Source organism: Gopherus flavomarginatus, chromosome 9 (assembly GCF_025201925.1).
Source record: "Gopherus flavomarginatus isolate rGopFla2 chromosome 9, rGopFla2.mat.asm, whole genome shotgun sequence".
Taxonomy (NCBI): Eukaryota; Metazoa; Chordata; order Testudines; family Testudinidae; genus Gopherus; species Gopherus flavomarginatus.
Window position 1 is genome coordinate 79,248,263 of NC_066625.1, and position 20,698 is coordinate 79,268,960.

General features: G+C 46.8%; 1 protein-coding gene across 2 annotated transcripts in view; it reads right to left on the reverse strand.

Annotated features, from left to right (window-relative positions):
• The window catches only part of AGBL1 (AGBL carboxypeptidase 1), a 385,324-nt gene that overhangs the window by 315,598 nt on the left and 49,028 nt on the right, over positions 1–20,698 (reverse strand). For both annotated transcript variants that reach the window (XM_050967394.1, XM_050967395.1), the window contains exon 6: positions 8,817–8,854. In XM_050967394.1, coding sequence (XP_050823351.1) covers positions 8,817–8,854 — 38 coding nt within the window. The remainder of the gene's footprint in view (positions 1–8,816; positions 8,855–20,698) is intronic.

The window sequence follows — 20,698 nt, forward strand, 5'->3', positions numbered from 1 at the left end:
GTCTCCAAGAGCTTGGAAGCGGTAAGAAGACCTCCTGTTCCCTTCTATGTACTAGTGATTGCTCCTGAGAAATACTGAGTATAAGGCAACCTCTAAAGGGAAGAGCCACTGGGAGCCCATTCCTGCTCCAGAGATACATCAGGTTTCCCTATGGGAACTGGATCAATTCTCCCGAAAGACGAGCCTAGTCCTCCAGTGAACAATAGGATGAGCCTAGATCTAGTGGTCTAAGTGGTTTCAGCAAGAAACTGATGTGGGTTCCCTGTTAAGGTGACTCCAGGGCCCGGCTCCACCAATGTTTGGGGTCAGGTCTCTCCCTCGGTTCCACCTGCCACCCCCGCATGCCTCCCTCACTTGCTGCCCCCCGCGCACCTTCCGCTGGGCGCCCCTGCCTCAAGCCCGTGGCTGCCTCCTGCAGCTCCACACTGCATTCTGCTCTGCTAACTCCCGGCATCAACCGCTGCTGCTGGGTCCTAGTTCCCCCATCCGCTAGTGGCAGGGCAGGCTGCCCTGACCCTGACCTTCCACCTTGGACCTTTCCCTTTTCTGATGGGACCCTCCACCAGCACAGTCCCCCTCACCCCTCACACACAGTCACCACTCCTGCCTCACGCTGGGCAAGGGGCAGCCCTACCCCGCACCCCCAGTGAGGGGCAGCAGCAGGGGAGGAGGCACACATGTGATGGCAGCCCCCCCTCCCTGACACCCGTCACAGGGGAGGCGAGGGAGCTTTCTGGACCTGAAAGGGGCCCTAGAAGCACGTGTAGTGACAGTGGTGCAAGGTGAGTGTGTGCTGCTGGGGGGAAGAAGGGAGCAATCCCTCAGAGCTCACTGCTACTATCGGGAAGAGGCCTGGGAAGAGTCCTCCTCTCTGGTCCCAGCCCCAGGGCAGCCTGCCTGCACCTGAAACTCTTCATCCCAAGCCCTGCCCCACCCCAGAGCCTGCACTCCAGTCAGATCCCTCACCCCCCCCCCGCACTCCAACCCTCTGCCCTAGCCCTGAGCCACTCCCACACCTCAAAGCCCTCATCACCAGCCCCAGCCAGAGCCCTCATCCCCCACACTCTAACCCTCTGCCCCAGCCCTGAGCCCCCTCCTGCATCGTGAACCCCTCTTCCCCAGCCCCACCCCAGAGCCCTAACCACTGCACCCTAACCCTCTGCCTGAGCCTCTCCCACACCCCAACCTCCTCATCACCAGCCCCACCCCAGACCCCTCATATTTTTACATTATTTTTAAAAATATATATCAGCTTACAAGGTAGGTGTGGTGAGTTGGGACTTGGACCTGTTCTGGGCACCACCAAAAATTACACAAACCTGCTGCCCCGGGTGACTCTCCACCCATCTCAGAATTCAGGGGGCAGCCATGATTCTGCCCCACATCCTGTGCATCCAGCCTGCAGGATGACATTTAAAGACACCCAATGTTTATTTCATCTCTTGGGACAACTGCATCCAATTGCAATGTCACTGAGGTATCAACACCAGGGCGAGAAGACAGAGGACACAAGTGTATCTCACTGGTCAGGATGTGGTACACGTCTCCCTCTGTGCCCAGTCCACAGAGGAGATGAATCTGTTTCAGCTATCAGCCTTAGTTCCAGCTATAGTGACTCAGTCCTTCAGCTCTGAAAGTCCCCTGATGTTAGCCAAGATGGTATCTCACACAAAGATATGGCATGACATGAGAACCTTCCACTAACTGTCCATTGTTGCATTATCAACATGTGAAGATTAAGAAAGGGCAAACCAATGCCACACTAAGCTACAGAACTATCCCCAATGGGAATCAAATCTTAAAATTTGAAAAGGTTTAATTTTTCTCCCATATGTTTCATTTTCTTAATACTTTGTGTTCTTGGATGGAAGCCAAAGTGTTGAAATTCCATGAAAAATACTGTTTGCACAAAATTTCCAATCCAGTTTTTCAGACTAAAGTGCTCTGGAGAATTCAGACAAGGATCCAGAAATTTGAAGGACTTCTCCAAACTCCATCTCTGAACTTTCTAAAGTCCACCCATCACTGGGGACACAAACACTGTCCTTCCATCAGGATAAGCATGCCTCATTTGCCAATGCATCACTAATAGAGAGACAAACAAAATGATGCAACATCTCAACTCCATTATTTCATCCTTCAGGACAAAATAGAGAGAGGCACTGAGCTGTCCATGTGGGAGTTGAAACCATCCTTCCACTCTGGGACAGTAGGTACATCTGCATTGAGAACCCTCTGAGAGAAGAACAATCTTGTGGAGTAGAAATGAAAGGGACATCCATTCCCACCCTTCCTTTCCCCCCGCACCCTACCCTGTTACACTGAATGACTATGCTCTGAAGAAGAGACAAGATACAGCCTCAAAACTGGAACTGGGATTATAAACATCCTGAAGTTCAGAGGGGAAAGGGGAGGATCAGTGGTTTTGCTTCACAGTGTTATAAAGGTGGGGCCATCTCTTGCTAAACTGAGATCCAGTTTCTAATTTTGACCCTTCCACAAAATATGGGCAGTTCTGATGCACACCCATCCCTGATGGGCAGGCTATGAAATGTTTGCTTGATAGAACTCCCCTCTTCTCTTCCTTGGGGAGCCTACGTGTCCCCTTGAGGAACCAGTCTGTATGGGAGGGAATCACACTGGATATTTTATCCCACTGGGCACACAATCCTCATGCCTTCATGAAAGGAAGAATGTGAGTGGTTAAATAAAGGAGGAGGGGGTGGGGGGAGGACCAGGGAAGGAGAAGTATGGCTGGGAGGAAATAGGAAAATAGGTAAGGCAAGAGGATAAGAAGAGAGGAAAGGGGGATCGGTGAAAAGGTCATTTGCAATAACTGCTGCCTGCACCATAGAATCCTCTTGATAAAAGAGACAATTTCAGGAGGTCACCGCAACCTGTCTCTTTAAATTGCTCATTACAATTTCACCAGGCAAGCAATGCAACAAGGTCTCTGTCTGTTTCCCTAGCCCTTTCCCCTCAATAACTGCTGAGCAAATGCCTCCAAGATTGGCTCCAGCTAATTTCCTTAAAGACACGCAAACTGCTAACACTGGGAAGTACAGATAGTCGGGTATAACAAATATGACCAAAATTAGATTAAAAGAACCTGCTGATAAACAAATTACTCACCAAAAATAAATATTGGATTAAGCACAGATGGGACCTGGGATAGCTATAATAACAGTGCCATCATGTGGTGCTGGGGTGACGCAGTTGGCTTGTGTCATGGGGGTGCGGGACAAGAGGAATGTTCAGAATTACCCAATTTAAACTTTACAGACCCAAACAGGCAGCTGCCTAAGCCTGTTTCTTCAGCTTGACTGTTTCCCCTACCCTCAAAAAATTGCATTGTGTTATTTTATTTTTGGCATGAATTCAGCGCTGACAAAAGCAAAAGATCCCACGGGATGGAGTCACATACAGCACAGCTTCCCTTCCCCCGTCCCTCCTCCCTCCACACACTTGCCACTCTGCCTATGCACTCAGGAGCCAGGAGGTCAGAGTTCTGTCTCCATCTCTCCCACTGGCTTACTGCATGATTATGGGCAAGATACTTTGCAGTATTGTGCCTCAGTTTCTCGATCTGTACAAGAGGGGCGATACTCACCTCACCAGGGGTTGGGAGGTTTAGTTCATTAATTTAGTGAAGGGCATTGACATACTCAGACCCAAGTCCTTACAGAAGAATTATTGATGCTCCTGTATCACTCAGCCTCCCAACTACTGTTAATTGCTAACATCCAACAATATGGCTGAGCCCATAGCAGATCCAAATAAAAGAAGGGCAGTGCCCCACAGAACTTACAGTCTAGAAGGCAGACAGAGGAGATGCATGGAAAAAAAACAGAGGAAGGAGCCAATATGGGATTTGTGTTTGCTTATTCTGTCTGTGGACACTGCAGAGGTAATGAATCATATGAAGGCATCAGAATGAGAAGACAGTGAAAGCCTGGCACACAGCAGTTAGAAGATCATTCTGTGCACAAGGGAGCTGCTCAGAAGAAAGCATGAAAGCAGGTGTGGGGGAAGGAAATGAAGGGGATGTCAAGACGGGAGTCATGGGTAGAGAGAATGACATGCTAAGAAATGAGATCCAAGATCAGGGTTTCTCAAACAGGGGTCTCTGCTTTTGTAGGGAAAGCCCCTGGCGGGCCAGGCCGGTGTGTTTACCTGCCCCGTCCACAGGTCCAGCTGATCGCAGCTCCCATTGGCAGCGGATTGCTGCTCCAGGCCAATGGGAGCTGCTGAAAGCGGCGCAGGCTGAAGGACTTACTGGCCGCCACTTCCAGCAGCTCCCATTGGCCTGGAGCAGCAATCAGAGGCCAGTGGGAGCTGCGATCGGCCGGACCTGAGGACGGGGCAAGTAAACACACCGACCTGCCAGGGGCTTTCCCTACGGAAGCAGAGACTCCTGTTTGAGAACACTGTCCAAGATATAGGCCAGTGTGGAGCAGTGCAGCGGCTGGTGGTAAAGGCAAGATATTTAAAGTCAATGCAGTGAGCAAGGGAAGCTAGTGGAGAGTTGCCAGTGTTGCCAACTCTCATGATTTTTCCATGAGTCTTGCAGTATTTGGTATTCCCCTTAAAGTCCCAACTCCTGGAGTCAGGTGATTATAGAAGAATCTCAGCTTTCATATTAAAAAAAAAGTAAATGTGTAACCCTCAGGATTGCAGAATAAAATATGAAAATGTGCCGTGAGTGCCACCTAAAGGCTTAAAAACCAGAAGGCAAATTAAAAGTACCCACTTTTTGGAATGTTTAACTTTCTGATTTTTAAGCCAATCTAATGATTTTCTGGGGCCTGATTCATGATTTTTGAATGTTTGACATTGGCAATACTGAGATTCCAAGAGCAGAGTGAGATGGTCTGATTGTCAGGGAAGGAAAATCTATTTTGTATACGTAATCTACAATCCTAATTATAAAAGGATATAGTCGTTATTGCAGCATTATAAATGACACACGCTTCTGAGCCTACATTAATAGTCATCCAAATGTCTATAATTCCTTTCTATTCACATTTTCAAGAAGAAAAGCATCAGGCTCCCTCTGGCCATGTTCTGGGGCTGCAGGTCTTTTCTTCCCAGCTGTGGATGAAGCACCAATTTCAAGAAACACACATTGGCTGCCTGAGCAGCGTCCTTTATGGGAGCCCTAGGCAGGTTTGAGCAGGGATATGGTTATGAAAACAGTAAGCAGAATGGCCTCACCTCCAAAATCCCTCAGGCTGAGGGTGTCCCATTGCAAATACCTTGGAGAAACATGGTCATGTTCATGAGGCATGTGAAGGGGACCATGTGCTGCAGGACAGGTGGTAATAATCAGTGATCTCCAGACCTGTGAGCAGGTGTTCCCCATGAGATATCCCAGCAGCCATTTCACTGGCAAACCTGGTACTTTCACTTCTAAGACAGCTACCAGTCAAGACAGTTTCCCAGCTCCAGACAGACTGGTAATTTCCTCATAATCTGCTGCCTTCAGTGGCTCCCAGACTGATTTTGTTCCCACCTACTTCCCCAATAGCTCCCCAGTATTAAGCAGCTGCAGTTGAGCAGTTCCCATCAGTGTCTGTTTGGACAGAGAGAGGCGAGATTTCAGCCACAGATCAAAGCTTACAGGTAGCCCTTTCCTCAGCAGCTGGCCAAAGTATCAGTGAAGACTAGAGGAATCTTGAGGGGCAGGGAGATTATCACCATGAAAACATTAGGGAGAGGCATTGCCATCTGCCTGCTCCTATTAAAACTATAAGGGATTCTTTCTCCTTCTGACTTCCTGCCAAAAGCAGAAGAGGGGCTCCTGGCCTAACAGATCCTTGCAAATATGATCTGTGTAGCCAGAGGCAGAGCAACATCCCAGCTGGAGACACTGAATGCAACCCTGAAGGTGGACTACCAAGAATGGATGCATTCTTGATGTCTCTGTTTTCTGGGTGATCTCATCCTCATTCCTAACAAGATCAAGGGCTTGTCTACATCAGAAAGTTGCAGCGCTGGTGAGGGAGTTACAGCGCTGCAACTTTGAAGGTGTACACATCTGCAGGGCACCACCAGCGCTGCAACTCCCTGTTTGCAGCGCTGGCCGTACTCCCGTTTTGTCTCGGGTGTAGAGGATCCAGCGCTGGTGATCCAGCGCTGGTAATCCAATGTAGACACTTACCAGCGCTTTTCTTGACCTCCGTGGAAGGAGGAAGCCTCTGGTAATCAAGCGGGTCTCCTTTACCGGTTTGCTCTCTCGTTCCCGGAGCCCCGAGCAAGCAGGTCTCCTTCCCTGCGGTTTGCTGGGTGGCTCCGGGAACGAGAGAGCAAACCGCGGCGAAGCGGGTCTCCTTTACCGGTTTGCTCTCTCGTTCCCGGAGCCCCGAGCAAGCAGGTCTCCTTCCCTGCGGTTTGCTGGGTGGCTCCGGGAACGAGAGAGCAAACCGCGGCGAAGCGGGTCTCCTTTCCCGGTTTGCTCTCGCGTTCCCCGAACCGCCGAGCAAGCGGGTCTCCTTCCCTGCGGTTTGCAGGGGGGTTCGCGGAACGCGAGAGCAAACCGCGGCGAAGCTGGTCTCCTTTCCCGGTTTGCTCTCGCGTTCCCGGAACCCCCCTTGAAGCCGCCCAACAGCGCTGCAGTGTGGCCACATCTAACACCACTTGCAGCGCTGGTTGCTGTAAGTGTGGCCACTCTGCAGCGCTGGCCCTATACAGCTGTACTAATACAGCTGTAACAACCAGCGCTGCAAAACTTTAGATGTAGACATGGCCCAAGTCTCACTGCAGTAGCACAAGCAGGTCACTTTTCAAGGCCCTGATGAGGCTCAGAATAGCTCATGTGCTGATGCACATTCCAATTTAATTGTTGCAGCTAGCACCAGGGTTTCCATTTCCCATTCAGCTCAAAGTCCACAGCTTTCAACATCTGTGAGGTCCACCACATTTGATTTTAGCCTGTGTCTCCATAAGCAATTCTCCCACACAACAATGCCTAATGCTTGTAAACATTTAGTGTCTTTGTAGGCTACTAGAAGAAAGTAAGAGTGAGAAGAAACCCAAATCATGTTCTGGACCAGTGATTCTCTAACTGTGGACCACTGATGAACCACAGAGCCGCTGCTGGTGGCTTGGGCAGAGCTAGCTGATCACATGATGCTGGCTCAGCCTCCTTGGTTCCAGTCATATCACATTTTTAAAAAACATCTAAAACTCCACCCCTTATTTTCCTAATGTCACTTTTCCACTAAGTGGTTGCTGTAGTTACCGCATCAACACTGTGCAATTGCAGATAGGGTGGGTGACTGTCCTAGAACAGAAAGCCTGGTTCCATCAACACCAGGGAGACAGCAGAATCTCCCTTCATAGTCCCAGGTGCTGACCATAAAGCAGGAGTGCTGTAGAAAGCCTTGTGCTGCCAACTGAGTTTTCCACTCTCCCTGCAGCTCCCCTCCTCTCTGTGAATTCCTCCCTTTCTAAATGCTAATTTTGCTTTTAAGTTGAAGGCAGCTCTGGAGTGGCCCCATCACCCGCTTATTAAGATTTAGTATCTGAACCAGAAGGTGTTTCCTTGTTGCAATAACGTGACCTTTAAATCTAGGCAGCAAGGTTAATACCAGAGCATTATTTGAGAATTCATCACTTGAGCTGGTGCGACTCAGACATGATCCCATTGCAGCGCGCTCATTTAAGTACTGCTTCCAGGCCTATAATTTTTCACAAATGCATTTATTCCTAATGCTCACGAAAAGGACAGAGAAGAGAAAGAGTAAAGGGCGTGGGGAGGAGGGGGAAGAGAGAGAGGACAATACACCATTGTGATTTATTGGAGAGGAGATTGTCTGCAATAGTAGAGCACTCTTTCTTAATCAAAGCTTTATTAAATCCTGGTAATAAAAAGCTAAGTGTTTTTGGATGAGATAAAGGCAGAAAAGGGTAACACGTTCACTTCAGGAACATTCAGGCTAGGAGTACATACAAGGGGACCCGCGCTAAAAGAGCCCTAACCCCCATGAACCAGACACTGCCAGTGTTAGCTACTCCCTGCCAGAACATGGCAATCTCTAAGTACCGGGGCTAACTTTAAGATCTACAAGGCTTCAAGCACAAGTGGAGACCTGAGATGCTAGCCAGGGAAGAATAAAGTAAAAGTGGTGTCATTATGACAGTCTGCAGAATTCTTCTAAGCCCTTCCCAAAAAATCAGAACAAGTGACCACCCTGGTCATTTCTCTTAAGGAGGTTGCACCTTTATGTGTATGTTATGATTTCCCACCTGCATCATCACAGACACACAGGAAGAAACATGGCAAGACATACAATAAATACTACATACTATCCCCTCCAATTTCTCAACACAGATTGCTTTGGTCTATTGCAGGGATCGGCAATCTCTGGCACACGGCTCTTCAGGGAAAGCCGCTGGCGGGCCGGGACCATTTGTTTACCTGCAGTGTCCGCAGGTTCGGACGATCACAGCTCCCACTGGCCATGGTTCGCCGTTCCCAGCCATTGGGTTCTGCAGGAAGTGGCGCAAGCCAAGGGATGTGCTGGCCACAGTTTCCGGCAGCCCCCATTGACCGGGGACGGCAAACCGTGGCCAGTGAAAGCTGCGATCAGCCGAACATGTGGATGCTGCAGGTAAACAAACCATCCCAGTCCGCAAGTGGCTTTCCCTGATGGGCCGTGTGCCAAAGGCTGCTGATCCCTGGTCTATTGCATTTCAGAGGTGTGGGGGGGGGCACATTGAGTTGGAGAAGAACGTATCCATTCCTAATGGGACGTCTATCCAGGTGCACAGCACAGACAGGTATGACAGTAAGAATATAAAAAGAAGGCGCTTACTTGATTTCAGCAAAGCTGCTAGAACCTCAATGGCAGCCCTGGGGAGAGAAAAACAATGGAGAAATATCATCAATTTCTTCAATAATTGTTTTTAACCTTGGTCTTCCCAGTCTCTGGGTCAGATCCCCAGTTGGTATAATTTGGCAGGACATCACTCACATTGATGGAGCTACACTTAATAACAGCAGCTGAGAATCAGGCCCTCCATGTTTGATTCAGTTATCCAACAAGACCAGCGTTAGCCCTCTAGCCTTAACATTACGTTGATCTATACTGACCATTAAAAATAAACAAACATCCACATATCAAAAGAAATGAGACAAGTCTTCAGCCTTTGAACTGTTTCCCTTCAGCCCTCCGTCTGCATCACAGACTCAGAACAAATCCAGACCAGACACGGGGATATATTTCTGCCGCCTGGGTCATCAGACACATGTACATCATAAGACGTGTCAGCTCCAGGGTTTTGGCCAAATTCCAACTTAAGACATTTCATTTTGCCAAACTGAACATTCCCCCCTCTAGCATCAATTTAAAAAGAAAAGCAGCCTCTCCCTTTATCATTATCAATCACTAGTATTACCATAGCCACAGCTGAGATCAGGGCCCCATCCTGGTAGGCACTGAAAAAAACATAAGAGACAACCCCTTCCCCAAAGTGTTTACAATCTAGATAGACAAGGTAGGTGGATATGAAGTGACTTGCACAAGGTCACACAGCTCAATCTGTGGCAGAGCTGAGACTAAAATCTAGGCCTCCCACGTCCCAGATGAGTGCCCTATCCACTAGACAACACTGCCTCTTGATTCTTTCCCTGCTAGAAATTGCTGTAACTTTGCTGAGGCAGAACAGTTGCTGCATCTTACTCAGAGACAGCTGTATTTCAGAGGGTGAGCAATCCCATGCTGCTCAGGATTCTATAGGCAACAGATACAAAATTGTAACAAAATATACTTGTAAAACTAAGAACTTTGACAAAGGTCCTTTTACACTCTGACAGTTGCTGAGGGATCTTGACACTGACCTTTATGCCTCACTAGGTGCCAGCAGTGAAACTGCATGCTTAGATGTGTGTTCTTGCTCAGCTAAATAAATACAGGTGGAAGGGAGAGATGGAGTCAGATGCTCCTGATCTTTCCCTTTAACTGTTTCCCTCTCCTTAGGAAAACAATGAAATACACATACATACAGTGCACTGCACAAAGGGCTAAATGTGCCAATGTAGTCAAGCCAAGCTCCCTGCAACTGTCCCAAACCCACATGGGGAGTGCATGAAAACATCCATCAGTCCTCTCATGTCCCCACATCACTGCCCTGTCTCTGAACTTCCATCACTGCCGAAGCTCCCAGCTGCTAGCCTTTGACAGCTCAATAATTCAAAAGAAAGAACGGGTCATTTTACCTAAGAGTGTCACTGATAGGAGAGCAATCACGTGCTAGATTCACAATGCAGAGAAGCCACAATGGACTAAACTTCTATTAGAGTTTACTTTCCACTGAGAAACCCAAATCTCACCCACTCCTTATCCTCCCCTGATTGCTGTGTCTTCTTCCTAGCAATGACTTTGGCTTGTCTTCGCTAAAACATACCCTTACCAACATGCACTGGGTTCTCTTCGCAGGGAAATACCATCTAGTGCATTCCACCGACTCTTGCTGGGCTAACGGTGCTTTAGGAGAAGGGAGAAAGCGAATAGCTAGGGAGTCTCATAAGGGTTCAGAACCAGATGCTCTTTGGTGCTCAGGTGAGCTGTGCGAGGAGACTAAACAATTTGCTGACCCGGCGGCTGCCAAGTCAAAGCAGGTCATTGGGTCTGGATTTAAACAGGAGCTGGATCAATTTGTGCCCACTCTGAAATCCACGCTAAGGACAATCAAATGCTTCAGTGTGTCACTCATTTCATATCGCAATGACATGGCTGGTGGGTATAGGCACCTCTGCTCTCAAATGGATGGAATCAGAGCAACTTCTCTGTGTGGCATAGGCACCATATAAATAGCAGCAGAAGAGATTCTCCTATATCAGCCTGTGCTTTTGGAGCAGAAGGACTAGAGTTCCAGCCCCACTGTTGCTGCGAAGTTCTACACGATGACTGCATGTCAGATAACTACATCTATAAAGCCCTTCATGCCCACAGATTCATTACAATATAATCTCTTTATAAACAAATCCCCAAATAAATCATATTAACTTCCACACTGAGCCAATTATCATCCTGCAGCAGGAAATAAATATTTTATTTTCACCAAACTACTACTTATTGTGTGTCCACTCAACAGCTGAGAAGATGAAAGCTTCCAGAACCAACTCCTGCCAGCACCTGACATTCCAGGCCAATTTCCCTCACAAACCTACCCCTCTCAGAATTAATCTGTCAGACACACAAACAGCAAACAGGGCAAAAAAAGTCAATGTGGCAGCATTTCAGCAACTAAGGTCTCACCAATTAAAAAGCAGGAAAGTCATAGTCATTTCTGCAGGAATTAGACAACAGCCGGTCAGCTGATGGAAGGGGTTCAGTCAGGGCCGGTGCAATGATGTTTCGCGCCCTAGGCGAAACTTCCACCTTGCGCCCCCCTGAGTCGCCCCCCTTGCGGCACCTCCCCACCCTCCGCCCTGAGGCACCCCCGCCACCCCAGCTCACCCCTGCTCTGTGCATGAGCATGAGCACCCTGAGCACGCTGTGGCTGCTTCACTTCTCCCGCCTCCCAGGCTTACAGCACCAATCAGCTTAGGCACCGCAAGCCTGGGTGGCAGGAGAAGTGAAGCAGCCACGGCGTGCTCGGGGAGGAGGTGGGGCATAGGTGAGCTGGGGCGGGGAGTTCCCCTGCATGCTGCCCCCCCCTTACTTGCTGCAGGCGGCCCTCCCCGTGCTCCCCTGCCCCAGCTCCCTCCACCTAAATGCCAGTGGTGACCAGGGCGGCCGAAGATCCGGCCGCCACAGTCGCTGCCGAAGAAAATGTCGCCCCTCAAATCCCAGAGCCCTAGGCAACCGCCTAGGTCGCCTAAATGGTTGCACTGGCCCTGTGTTCAGTGTGACATGCAACCATTCAGTGTGATAGACTGCCGCCTGCTGGAAGGGGCTGTACTGCACACAACGATTACTTACCCTTTCCCCCAAGTTTTCAATTAGAGACTAGGAAAACAACTTCCAAGCAAATCTCAACCCAGCTCAAACTGTCATCCAGAACTCAGATCCAAATATGAGTCATGAATGGGGTTTGACATTACGTGTATACATATATTGGGCATTGGCCTCTGCATTTCCTGGGTGATTCCTGAACCAGACACCAAAGCCCAGAATATCATAAGAAAGGCTGTGCCTGCAGTGTTTCTGGCTCCATCCGGCGGATCCAAGAGGTTGGAGTAGTTCCAATGGGCATTGGATTCACTTACGCACTTTTGAGGCCTTATCTAAAATGAAGTATTGAACATTCGCAAGGAACCTCCACAGACATATGCCACTGCCATGTCAGAGGGGGACCAGCTAAAGGGGGGCACGGGACGGCCCCACATGCCGCTCCACGCTCCTTTTAGCTAAGATGCTTGTATGGCTGCCATCAGAGTAGCATCCGGTTCCTCACATTATTTTATGCGTTTATCCTCCCAATACCCTTTTGGGGCAGGAGAGTTCTACTTTCCCTATTTTATACATAGGCAACTGAGGTATAGAGCAATGGTTTTCAAACTAGGGCTGCCGCTTGTTCAGGGAAATCCCCAGCAGGCCGGGCCAGTTGTTTACCTGTCATGTCCACAGGTTCGGCCGATCGCAGCTCCCACTGGCCATGATTCACTGCTCCAGGCCAATGGGGGCTGCGGGAAGCAGCGGCCAGTACATCCCTCAGTCCGCGCCGCTTCCTGTAGCTCTCATTGGCCTGGAGCGGCGTACCGTGGCCAGTGGGAGCTGCGATCGGCCAAACCTGCAGATGTGGCAGGTAAACAAACTGACCCGGCCCACCAGGGGCTTTCCCTGAACAAGCAGCAGCCCTAGATTGAGAACCACTGGTGTAGAGAAACTAAGTGACTTACCCAAAGTCATAGAGGAAGTCTGTGGCAGAACAGGGTTTTGAACCTAGGTCTCCTGAGTTCCAGGCTGGCACCCTAAGCAGGCCCAAATTCAGCTGGTACCTGGAGGTGTGTGACTGTAATTATACTTGAGTAGAATGAAACATCTCAATTTCCATTCTGAAAATACCACAATCAAAAGGATTTTAGAAAACGAAATATATAGTCTGTTGTGTGTCACATAGCATCTACTTTACAGGTATTCCATATAGGATCACACATTTTAAATTTAGGTACAACACAAGCAAAGGGAAGAAAAGACATTTGGAAAATAAAGATATTGGGCCAGATCCTCAGCTGGTGTTATTTCAGCTCAGATAAATTGAAGTCAATGGAGCTACATTGATTTATGCTAGTGCGGGCTTAGATGCAGTATTTCCCATGAGGCAGTAAACCAGTAAAAGAGACAGAGAGTCTTTGAGCTGATGGCTAGTGAAGCCTCCACAGAATATAATCAATATCTGGGGCTCTGAACAAATTCAAACACCCAAAACTTTCTAAGGGGAAAGAAATAAACACAACCTGAAGTTGTATAGAGGAGGGAGAGAAAGACATTGAGTGAGGGAGAGGGCAAGCTGACTGATACACCGAGAGAACTTTAGCAAGCAAGACAACCGGTATTGGTACCACACAGTCACCTAGTAACACCATACGGTAAACCAACAGCCCCTTTTCTGGCATCAGAAGAAATAATGAGATGAAAAACCTCAGACAAGGGAAATGAAGAGATAATGAAAAATAAACCGTGCATGCGCAAGAGAACAAAAAAGACAGAAACAGGAGGGAAAGGCTGCAAAGCTCAAGAAAGATGAAGCTGTGAGCATATGCTACACTAGAGAACTTGATAGCATGCCCAGTGCAAAACTTTACATTTGTCTCAGGAAAGAACAGATTTAAAAAAAAAAAAGCCTTACAGACCTGTCCAGATGTTGTTGACTAATTCTCTGCTCTTTGCAGTAATAAATCACTAAGATCATACACTGGAATTTAAAAAACAACCCTGCCAAAGGGGGCTCATTTATACCTTTCAGTAAAAAACATATAAAGTAAGTTACCCTGTCTTAAAAGGCATAATAATAAATGCTGTACTGTAATCAGAAAACGTAAAAAAAAAAAAAAATCCCCTCAATGGCTTCAGAGACAGCCACTCTGAAGAATAAAGGGCTTTGAAGTGCTTCCAAATGAGCAGGTTTGATAACAGGGCATGAGCACAACTAAAACAGATAGACAAATGCTTCTTGCAAATTCAGTGTGTAGGAACCATAAACAACAAACAAGAAAAATTCCCCTATTTTCTGCGCCAAATAAAAATTGGATTATCCAGCACAATTGGACACCCCAGAAGATGAATTATAAGAAAAGAAGTCTTATTTCTAGGTCACCCATGTAGATCCAAGCCACTACATTGGCATTGGCTGGAAGTTTCTGCGAAGATGCAGCCTGGTCTAGGGGAAGGAGCAAAGTACCTAGAGCTCGAACTGCCTGCATCCATCACTATCTGACTGTGTGACTTTGGGCAAGCTGTTGATTAATTCTGTGCCTCAGTCCCTCTATCTTTAAAGTAGAGATAATTCATCTGTGCTTCATACCAGTGTCATAGGTACAGGGGAAAATGAAACAAATCACTTTCAGTGCCTCTTGAGCACAACCTTGACTACCTGCACCTCACTCTGGGTGGAACCACATGGTCCACCCTCTCGTAAACTGACTTTCTGGGCCGCAGCTCCCTAGTTCATCAACTGTGTTAATGCCACAGGCCCAGCTCAGTTTGGCATCTTTAAGGACTTTCAGTCTGGTAACCTGTGACCAAAGTAGGGTTGCCAACTTAGGTTGGATGAATTCCTGGAGATACCATCACATGATATAATCTTTAATTAAAAGATTAATATTCCAGTTCTGGAGGCCTGGCAACCCTAGACCAGCGAGGTGGTTAAAATGACACAACAACAGCTTCTTCAAAACAAAGCGTTATGTATTCATATGTGGGAAGCACACAGAGTGAAGAGTAAAAAAAATAATAATAATAAAGATCTAATGCATATTTCCCTCTACCCAATCCTTAAACTTTCCTTGCAAGCTTTGGTATGTTTCAGTTACCTCCATCTCTGGGTTGTGAGAAGCAGAGTCCTCTGCTGCTGTTTCTGCCTTTGTCTGTCTCCTTGCCAGTCCATCAGCTTTTGCTTTTGCTGACACTCTGACCTCTCTCTCAACTTCCATCCTTTTTTTAGGCCAGGGGTTCCTCTAATGTCTGATATCCTCCTTTTGATCCTAGCTTAAGCCTTGATAAGAAACCATTCTGAGTCTGAGTGAAGCCCCCACTGTTTTCTCAAGGACTCTTAGTTATCTGTGTCATTGTTTTATCATTCCTGTTTGGTTCCCTTAATATCCCCTTTTGAGCTAACTCCATAGCAAGTAACCCATCACAACCAAACACAGAAGGATTAAACTGATGTTTGTACAGCACTTTGAAAACGAAAAGTGAAACTACGTGAAGCCTATTTGATGGCTTGGGTGAAATGAGTTGAAAGGTCATAGTCCAGTTCTACCGGGTAGGTGTCCACATCTCAGAACCACCTTACAACTGGCCTGAGACAGCAGGGAGGCCAAAGATTGGATAGGCAGGGAACTACCCAAGAGATCTCTGCAAATCCAACTCCTATAGCTTTAATCACGCACTTGACCACCTCTCCCATGGACGTCTTTGCGCTTTTTCCATGCTTGCACATGGGACACCCACCTCAAACTAGTGCATAAAGCCTCTACCCTTTGGTTGGTCAAATGCCCTTCCAGAGTCCCTTCTGCCATGATGCCTAGAGAAGGCTGCACACTGACAATGGCTAAGTAGGAGATTCCTAGGATTTATTGAAGGAAAGTAAAGGTGATTGGCAACCATGAGGTTCTGTACATAGCTAGCATAAGGCATGATCTTATCATGGCCCCCCTCCTGTTCTCCCCCCCACATTCCTATTGCTCTTTACACTCACTTGGGCCCTTTGGGTGCTGCCACAAACAATTTTCTGACTCGAAGCACATTTCCCAGAGCAGCAAAGGGAATAAACTACACTCAAGCTATACCTATTGTCAGGTTGTATTTTATCTTCAACCCTAGGGACTCATGCTTCACTCTCGGGGTTTATATAGTCAGCAGAGAATCCTGCTAAAAATACAGTTTCACAGTTGACAGCTAAGGGTCATTTAGATACATAGCGCTTAGCTACAAGGGTCACTTAGACACCATGGTAACAGTGTACGAGGAGACTTCGGCAAACCAGTAAAGTGCCTAAAACTGCTATGGCTTATTGTTAAAGGCGGCCTAGTCAGCAGGCTGTAAATTGGCCATTCAGCAATCTCAGCTTGACCAAGGCAGGAGGGGAGAGGGGTTTGGGTGCCACAGCAAGGGCAGCTTGACCCCGTGTCCTTCCTGATAAGAATTGTGTTGAAGTTGCTGATACATGCATTTTAAAAGAACAGGATGTACCCTCAGGAATGTCTATTGGGGTCTCAAGGCTGCAAACCCTGGAAAGACCCACACCTGGTTAATCAATAATCAGAGGGAACCTCTTGCTGGATCATTGAAATTGCTTTCTTAATAAGGTTTCTTTAAGGGACATGTCATTCTGTTACTAATGTATAAATAAGGGGAAAAAGCTTGATAGTTGGACTCATTTGGGGACTCTTTTGGATTCTCTTTGGACTCTCCCTCTGGATACATCTTGTGGTCCCCACCGGCAGATGGAAGATTTGGCCACTGGAAGCCTGCCGCTGTGTCACTCGAAAGCCACACTCAGCTTTGGTAATTATCAAAGGTTGGGGATGTTTTACTAATCTTGTTGCGGACATGTGTAAGTGCTTGAGTCTAGTAAAGTTTAGCTTTAAGTGAAAGCACTCTTGTGTTGTCCTGTTTGTGCAGCCATCTATCAGTCGGACAGCCATGTCTCCTCTGATTTATTTCCTGACACCTCCTCGTACAGAGTAAGTTATCAAGAGCTTTGGGTTGAAAAAACCCCGGGTAAGAACAGGTGTGTTGTACAAGAGGTAGATCTCATCTGAGATAAATGCCTTGAATAATCATTTCCTTGGTGGCCCAACAATACCAAGCATAAACATGCAGGCACTTGCATAAAGATTTGGTTTAAAGATTTAAAAACTGATTTATGGATCCTGAAAATGTGGTTGAGGAAGGCCGCAGCTGCTGTTGGCATTTTCATGCCAATGCTAGTCCAAGACTGACACACAAACACCATCATCATGATCTCTTTAATTCCAGCCTGCTTACAGTTTGCAATAACCCCCTTGACATCAACAGGTGGCACTCCAGCTGTTCTGCACAGAAGTGGGTTTGGTGGAATGCTGAAGGATAGCAAAGATGCCCTGAACATTAATCTCTCTTCCCATTCTACCAGCAAGTTATTTGCTAATGTTTGCTTTAGTTCCAGCTACCAGGATTTTTTTTTTTAAGGGAGCCCTATATTTCATCCAAAAAAATCACATCTTTTCTGTGACTCTAACCGTTCTGCTGGATGTAATTAGCAAGCAAGAGATCCCACATACAAATAAGTGATACAGAAATTACGCCTGTTTAAAGAATAATATTTCTCTGCAGCTTTATGGGTTTTAACAATCAGAGAGAAAAGGATGCAGTCAGAAGATAGATGGAGGCCAAGTCACTGTTAACAGCACAGAGCACCCATTGCTGCCGAAAATATACTGGGCCCCTGCTCTTTAAATGCCTTCATTGGACATCAAGCCCAATTCTTCTCTCACTTACACCATGGTGAACTAAAGTCACTAAGTGTTTTCTAAAAGATATTCCCTGGCTCAAGCTGCAGTTATGGGTATGATCCAGATGTCACTAAGAGAGGATGCGATGCAGGAGGTCAGACTAGATAATCAAAATGGTTCCTTCTGGCCATAAACCTATGAACTACACCCATGTAAAACCAATGCCAGAGAAGAATGAGAGCCAGAAAGCAGTGATTAAACTGATGCTCATTCTGTCTCATCCCCCATGTCTCCCAATACAAATCCTGCCTCTCACCCACCCCTCACTGGGGCATTTTATGGTGCCACAATGAGTTTGTTTTTGGCAGAAAAGAAGAATCACTGGGCTTTAAAAAGGGCTGCTGCAAAGAGTCCCAGCTTAAGCATCTCTCTCTGTCTCTTTCATATCCACATAATCCGACTACATCTGTGTGTGTGGTACAAAGCCTGAGGGAATCAGGTGGTCTCTGAGCCATCCAACCTCTTAGCCCCCAGGATACAGTTCTCATCAGAGACTGATTTTACTCATTGCCAAGGACATACATTTTAATTCATGTGCAAACGAAGCACTAGTGGCTCTTTTTCAGGGCAGCCCAGAGGTAGCACCACCTCTGAAGGCTGAAATCACATCCGATAATTTCCATTCTTATCAACTCCTTCTCCAGGGTCAGGTGTCACCAGTATGGCTGAGGCAGGCTGTGACACCTTGTCACTCACATCAAGATGGAAGGGCTGGAAGGATCACAATCCAATAGAATTCTTAACAGATTAATTACCCACAGCGGCTTCAGTCTGAGCATATGAGAACCCAATTTCCCCACCCAAATGGCATGCATGGAGAGGCTGAGAGAGAGGCATTGATGTTATCCCTAATAGACCTATAAAGGCAGGGAATAGGAATGCTCTTCTTAGGTTGGTGTGTTAACATATTATCATACAACCATATGCAAACAAAGCCAGTACAGCATGTTGGCATAATGTGGGCCCAAATCATCCAATATGTAATTAAAATGTGTCAGTCAAGGAGGTTTGATCTGTCCCTTTCCCCCTTTCAATCTCATTTAAGTCACCAGTGGAAATGAGTCTGGTGGTTTCTCAGCCAAGTCCTTAGCTGATACTTATTCACATCACATCAGATTACTAGGACCGGCAGCCTATGCTCAGGAGGACTCACAGCCCCGAACTAGCAGACACATCAAAAACGTTGTGCTGCACATCAAGACCGAGGTGAATCAGCAAAGTGATATGGGGGAAGAGATCCAGCCCCATTTGTGCCTGCATTATGCTTACTTCTAGCCAGTTCTCTGATTCACACTTTTATGAGGACTAAACCCACTCAATGCAATACAAGAAAAGCAGACAATTCATTTGCCAAGTAAAACCGGTATATTGTGTCACTGACTCAGCTGAAGAGCATGTCTGAGGCCTGGTCTACACTGGTGGAGGGTGTAGGGGTTGATCTAAGTTACGCAACTTCAGCTGAGTGAATAATGCTCTCCCATCAACTCTGCCTGCGCCTCTCACCCTGGTGGAGTACCAGCGTCAAAGGGAGAGTGCTAGGCGGTCGACTGATCACGTCTAGACTAAACGCGATAAATCAACTCCCTGTTAGATTGAACACTGCCTGTCGATCCAGCGGGTAATATAGACAAGCCCTTAGACACCTATGCCAAATCCCTGTAAGCACAAGTTCAAATCTTGGCAGAGACAGACTCAGCCTTCTGAGGAGGATAAATTGATTTCCAGGAACTTTGCAACATGGGAACCTTTCAGACTTGCTCTTAAAAGACAAAGTGCTCTCTGAGGATACCTAGAGCCTGGCACTTAAAACCAGCCACCCAAACTGTACTCACAAAGTTTTGCCCACAAGTAATTGCAAATGCATAGTTTTGGGGGTGCAGTTAATTGTGAGCAAAATGATAGCAACTAGATGTCCAGCTATATCTAGCTGTGCCAGCAAACCAGGTAACAGGGCTTCTAAATGTCATTATTTATGCCATGTTGTTGTATGCATGTAGGTCACAGGATATTAGAGAGACAAGGTGGGTGATGTAATATCTTTTATTGGACCAACTGCTGCTGGTGAGAGAGACAAGCTTTTAAGCTACACAGAGCTCTGCTTCAGGTCTGGGAAAGATACTCAGAATGTCACAGCTAAATACAAGGTGGAACAGATTGTTTAGCATAAGTAGTTAATACATATTTCAACGGACCATTCAAAGCGAAGTGGCCCATTAACACTGCTTCAGTAATAGGGGGGAAAGGAAAAGGGGGGGAAGCAGCGGGGAAAGGGAAGTTAATGGGTTACAGATTGTTGTAAGAAGCCATAAATCCAGTGTCTCTGTTCAGTCCATGATTTTTAGTGTCTAGCAAAGTAATGAATTTAAGCTCCCAGGCATTAATGCTCCAATAACAACTAAATGGGTGAAACTAGACAATGACTACAGTCTCAAATGAACTCACACAGGAAAATGATAAAAGACAAAAACACCACATCACCTGTGGGTGAACACTTGTCACAAAGTGATCACTCTATATCTGACCTATCAGTCCTCATCTGCAAACGAAACCTGAATAGCACTTTCAAAAGATGAGTTTGAGAATGTAAATTCATAACTTTTCTAGACACCAAAAGTTATGGACTGAGTAGAGACACTGTTGTATTAAGCCATAAATCCAATCTATAAGCAATGAACAACCCCCTCCAACTGCCTCCCTCGCCATGACAGGAGGGGTGTTAACGGGTTACTTTACCTTGGATGCTCCCTTTAAATGTGTGTTAACTACTTAGGCTAAACAAATCTGTTCTACCTTGTATTTAGCTGTGACATTCTGAATACATTTCCCAGACCCAAAGAAGAGCTCTGTGTAAGCTTGAAAGCTTGCCTTTCTCCCCAACAGAAGTTAGTCCAATAAAAATATTACCTCGCCCACCTTATTTATGCCCATAGTCATTTATGAGTACAAAATGGGAGGCAGGTTTCAACGTAATCAAGGTCCATAGCCAAAGCTCTCCTTCTCTTCCTACAGCATAACTCATTGGCTAGTACCTTC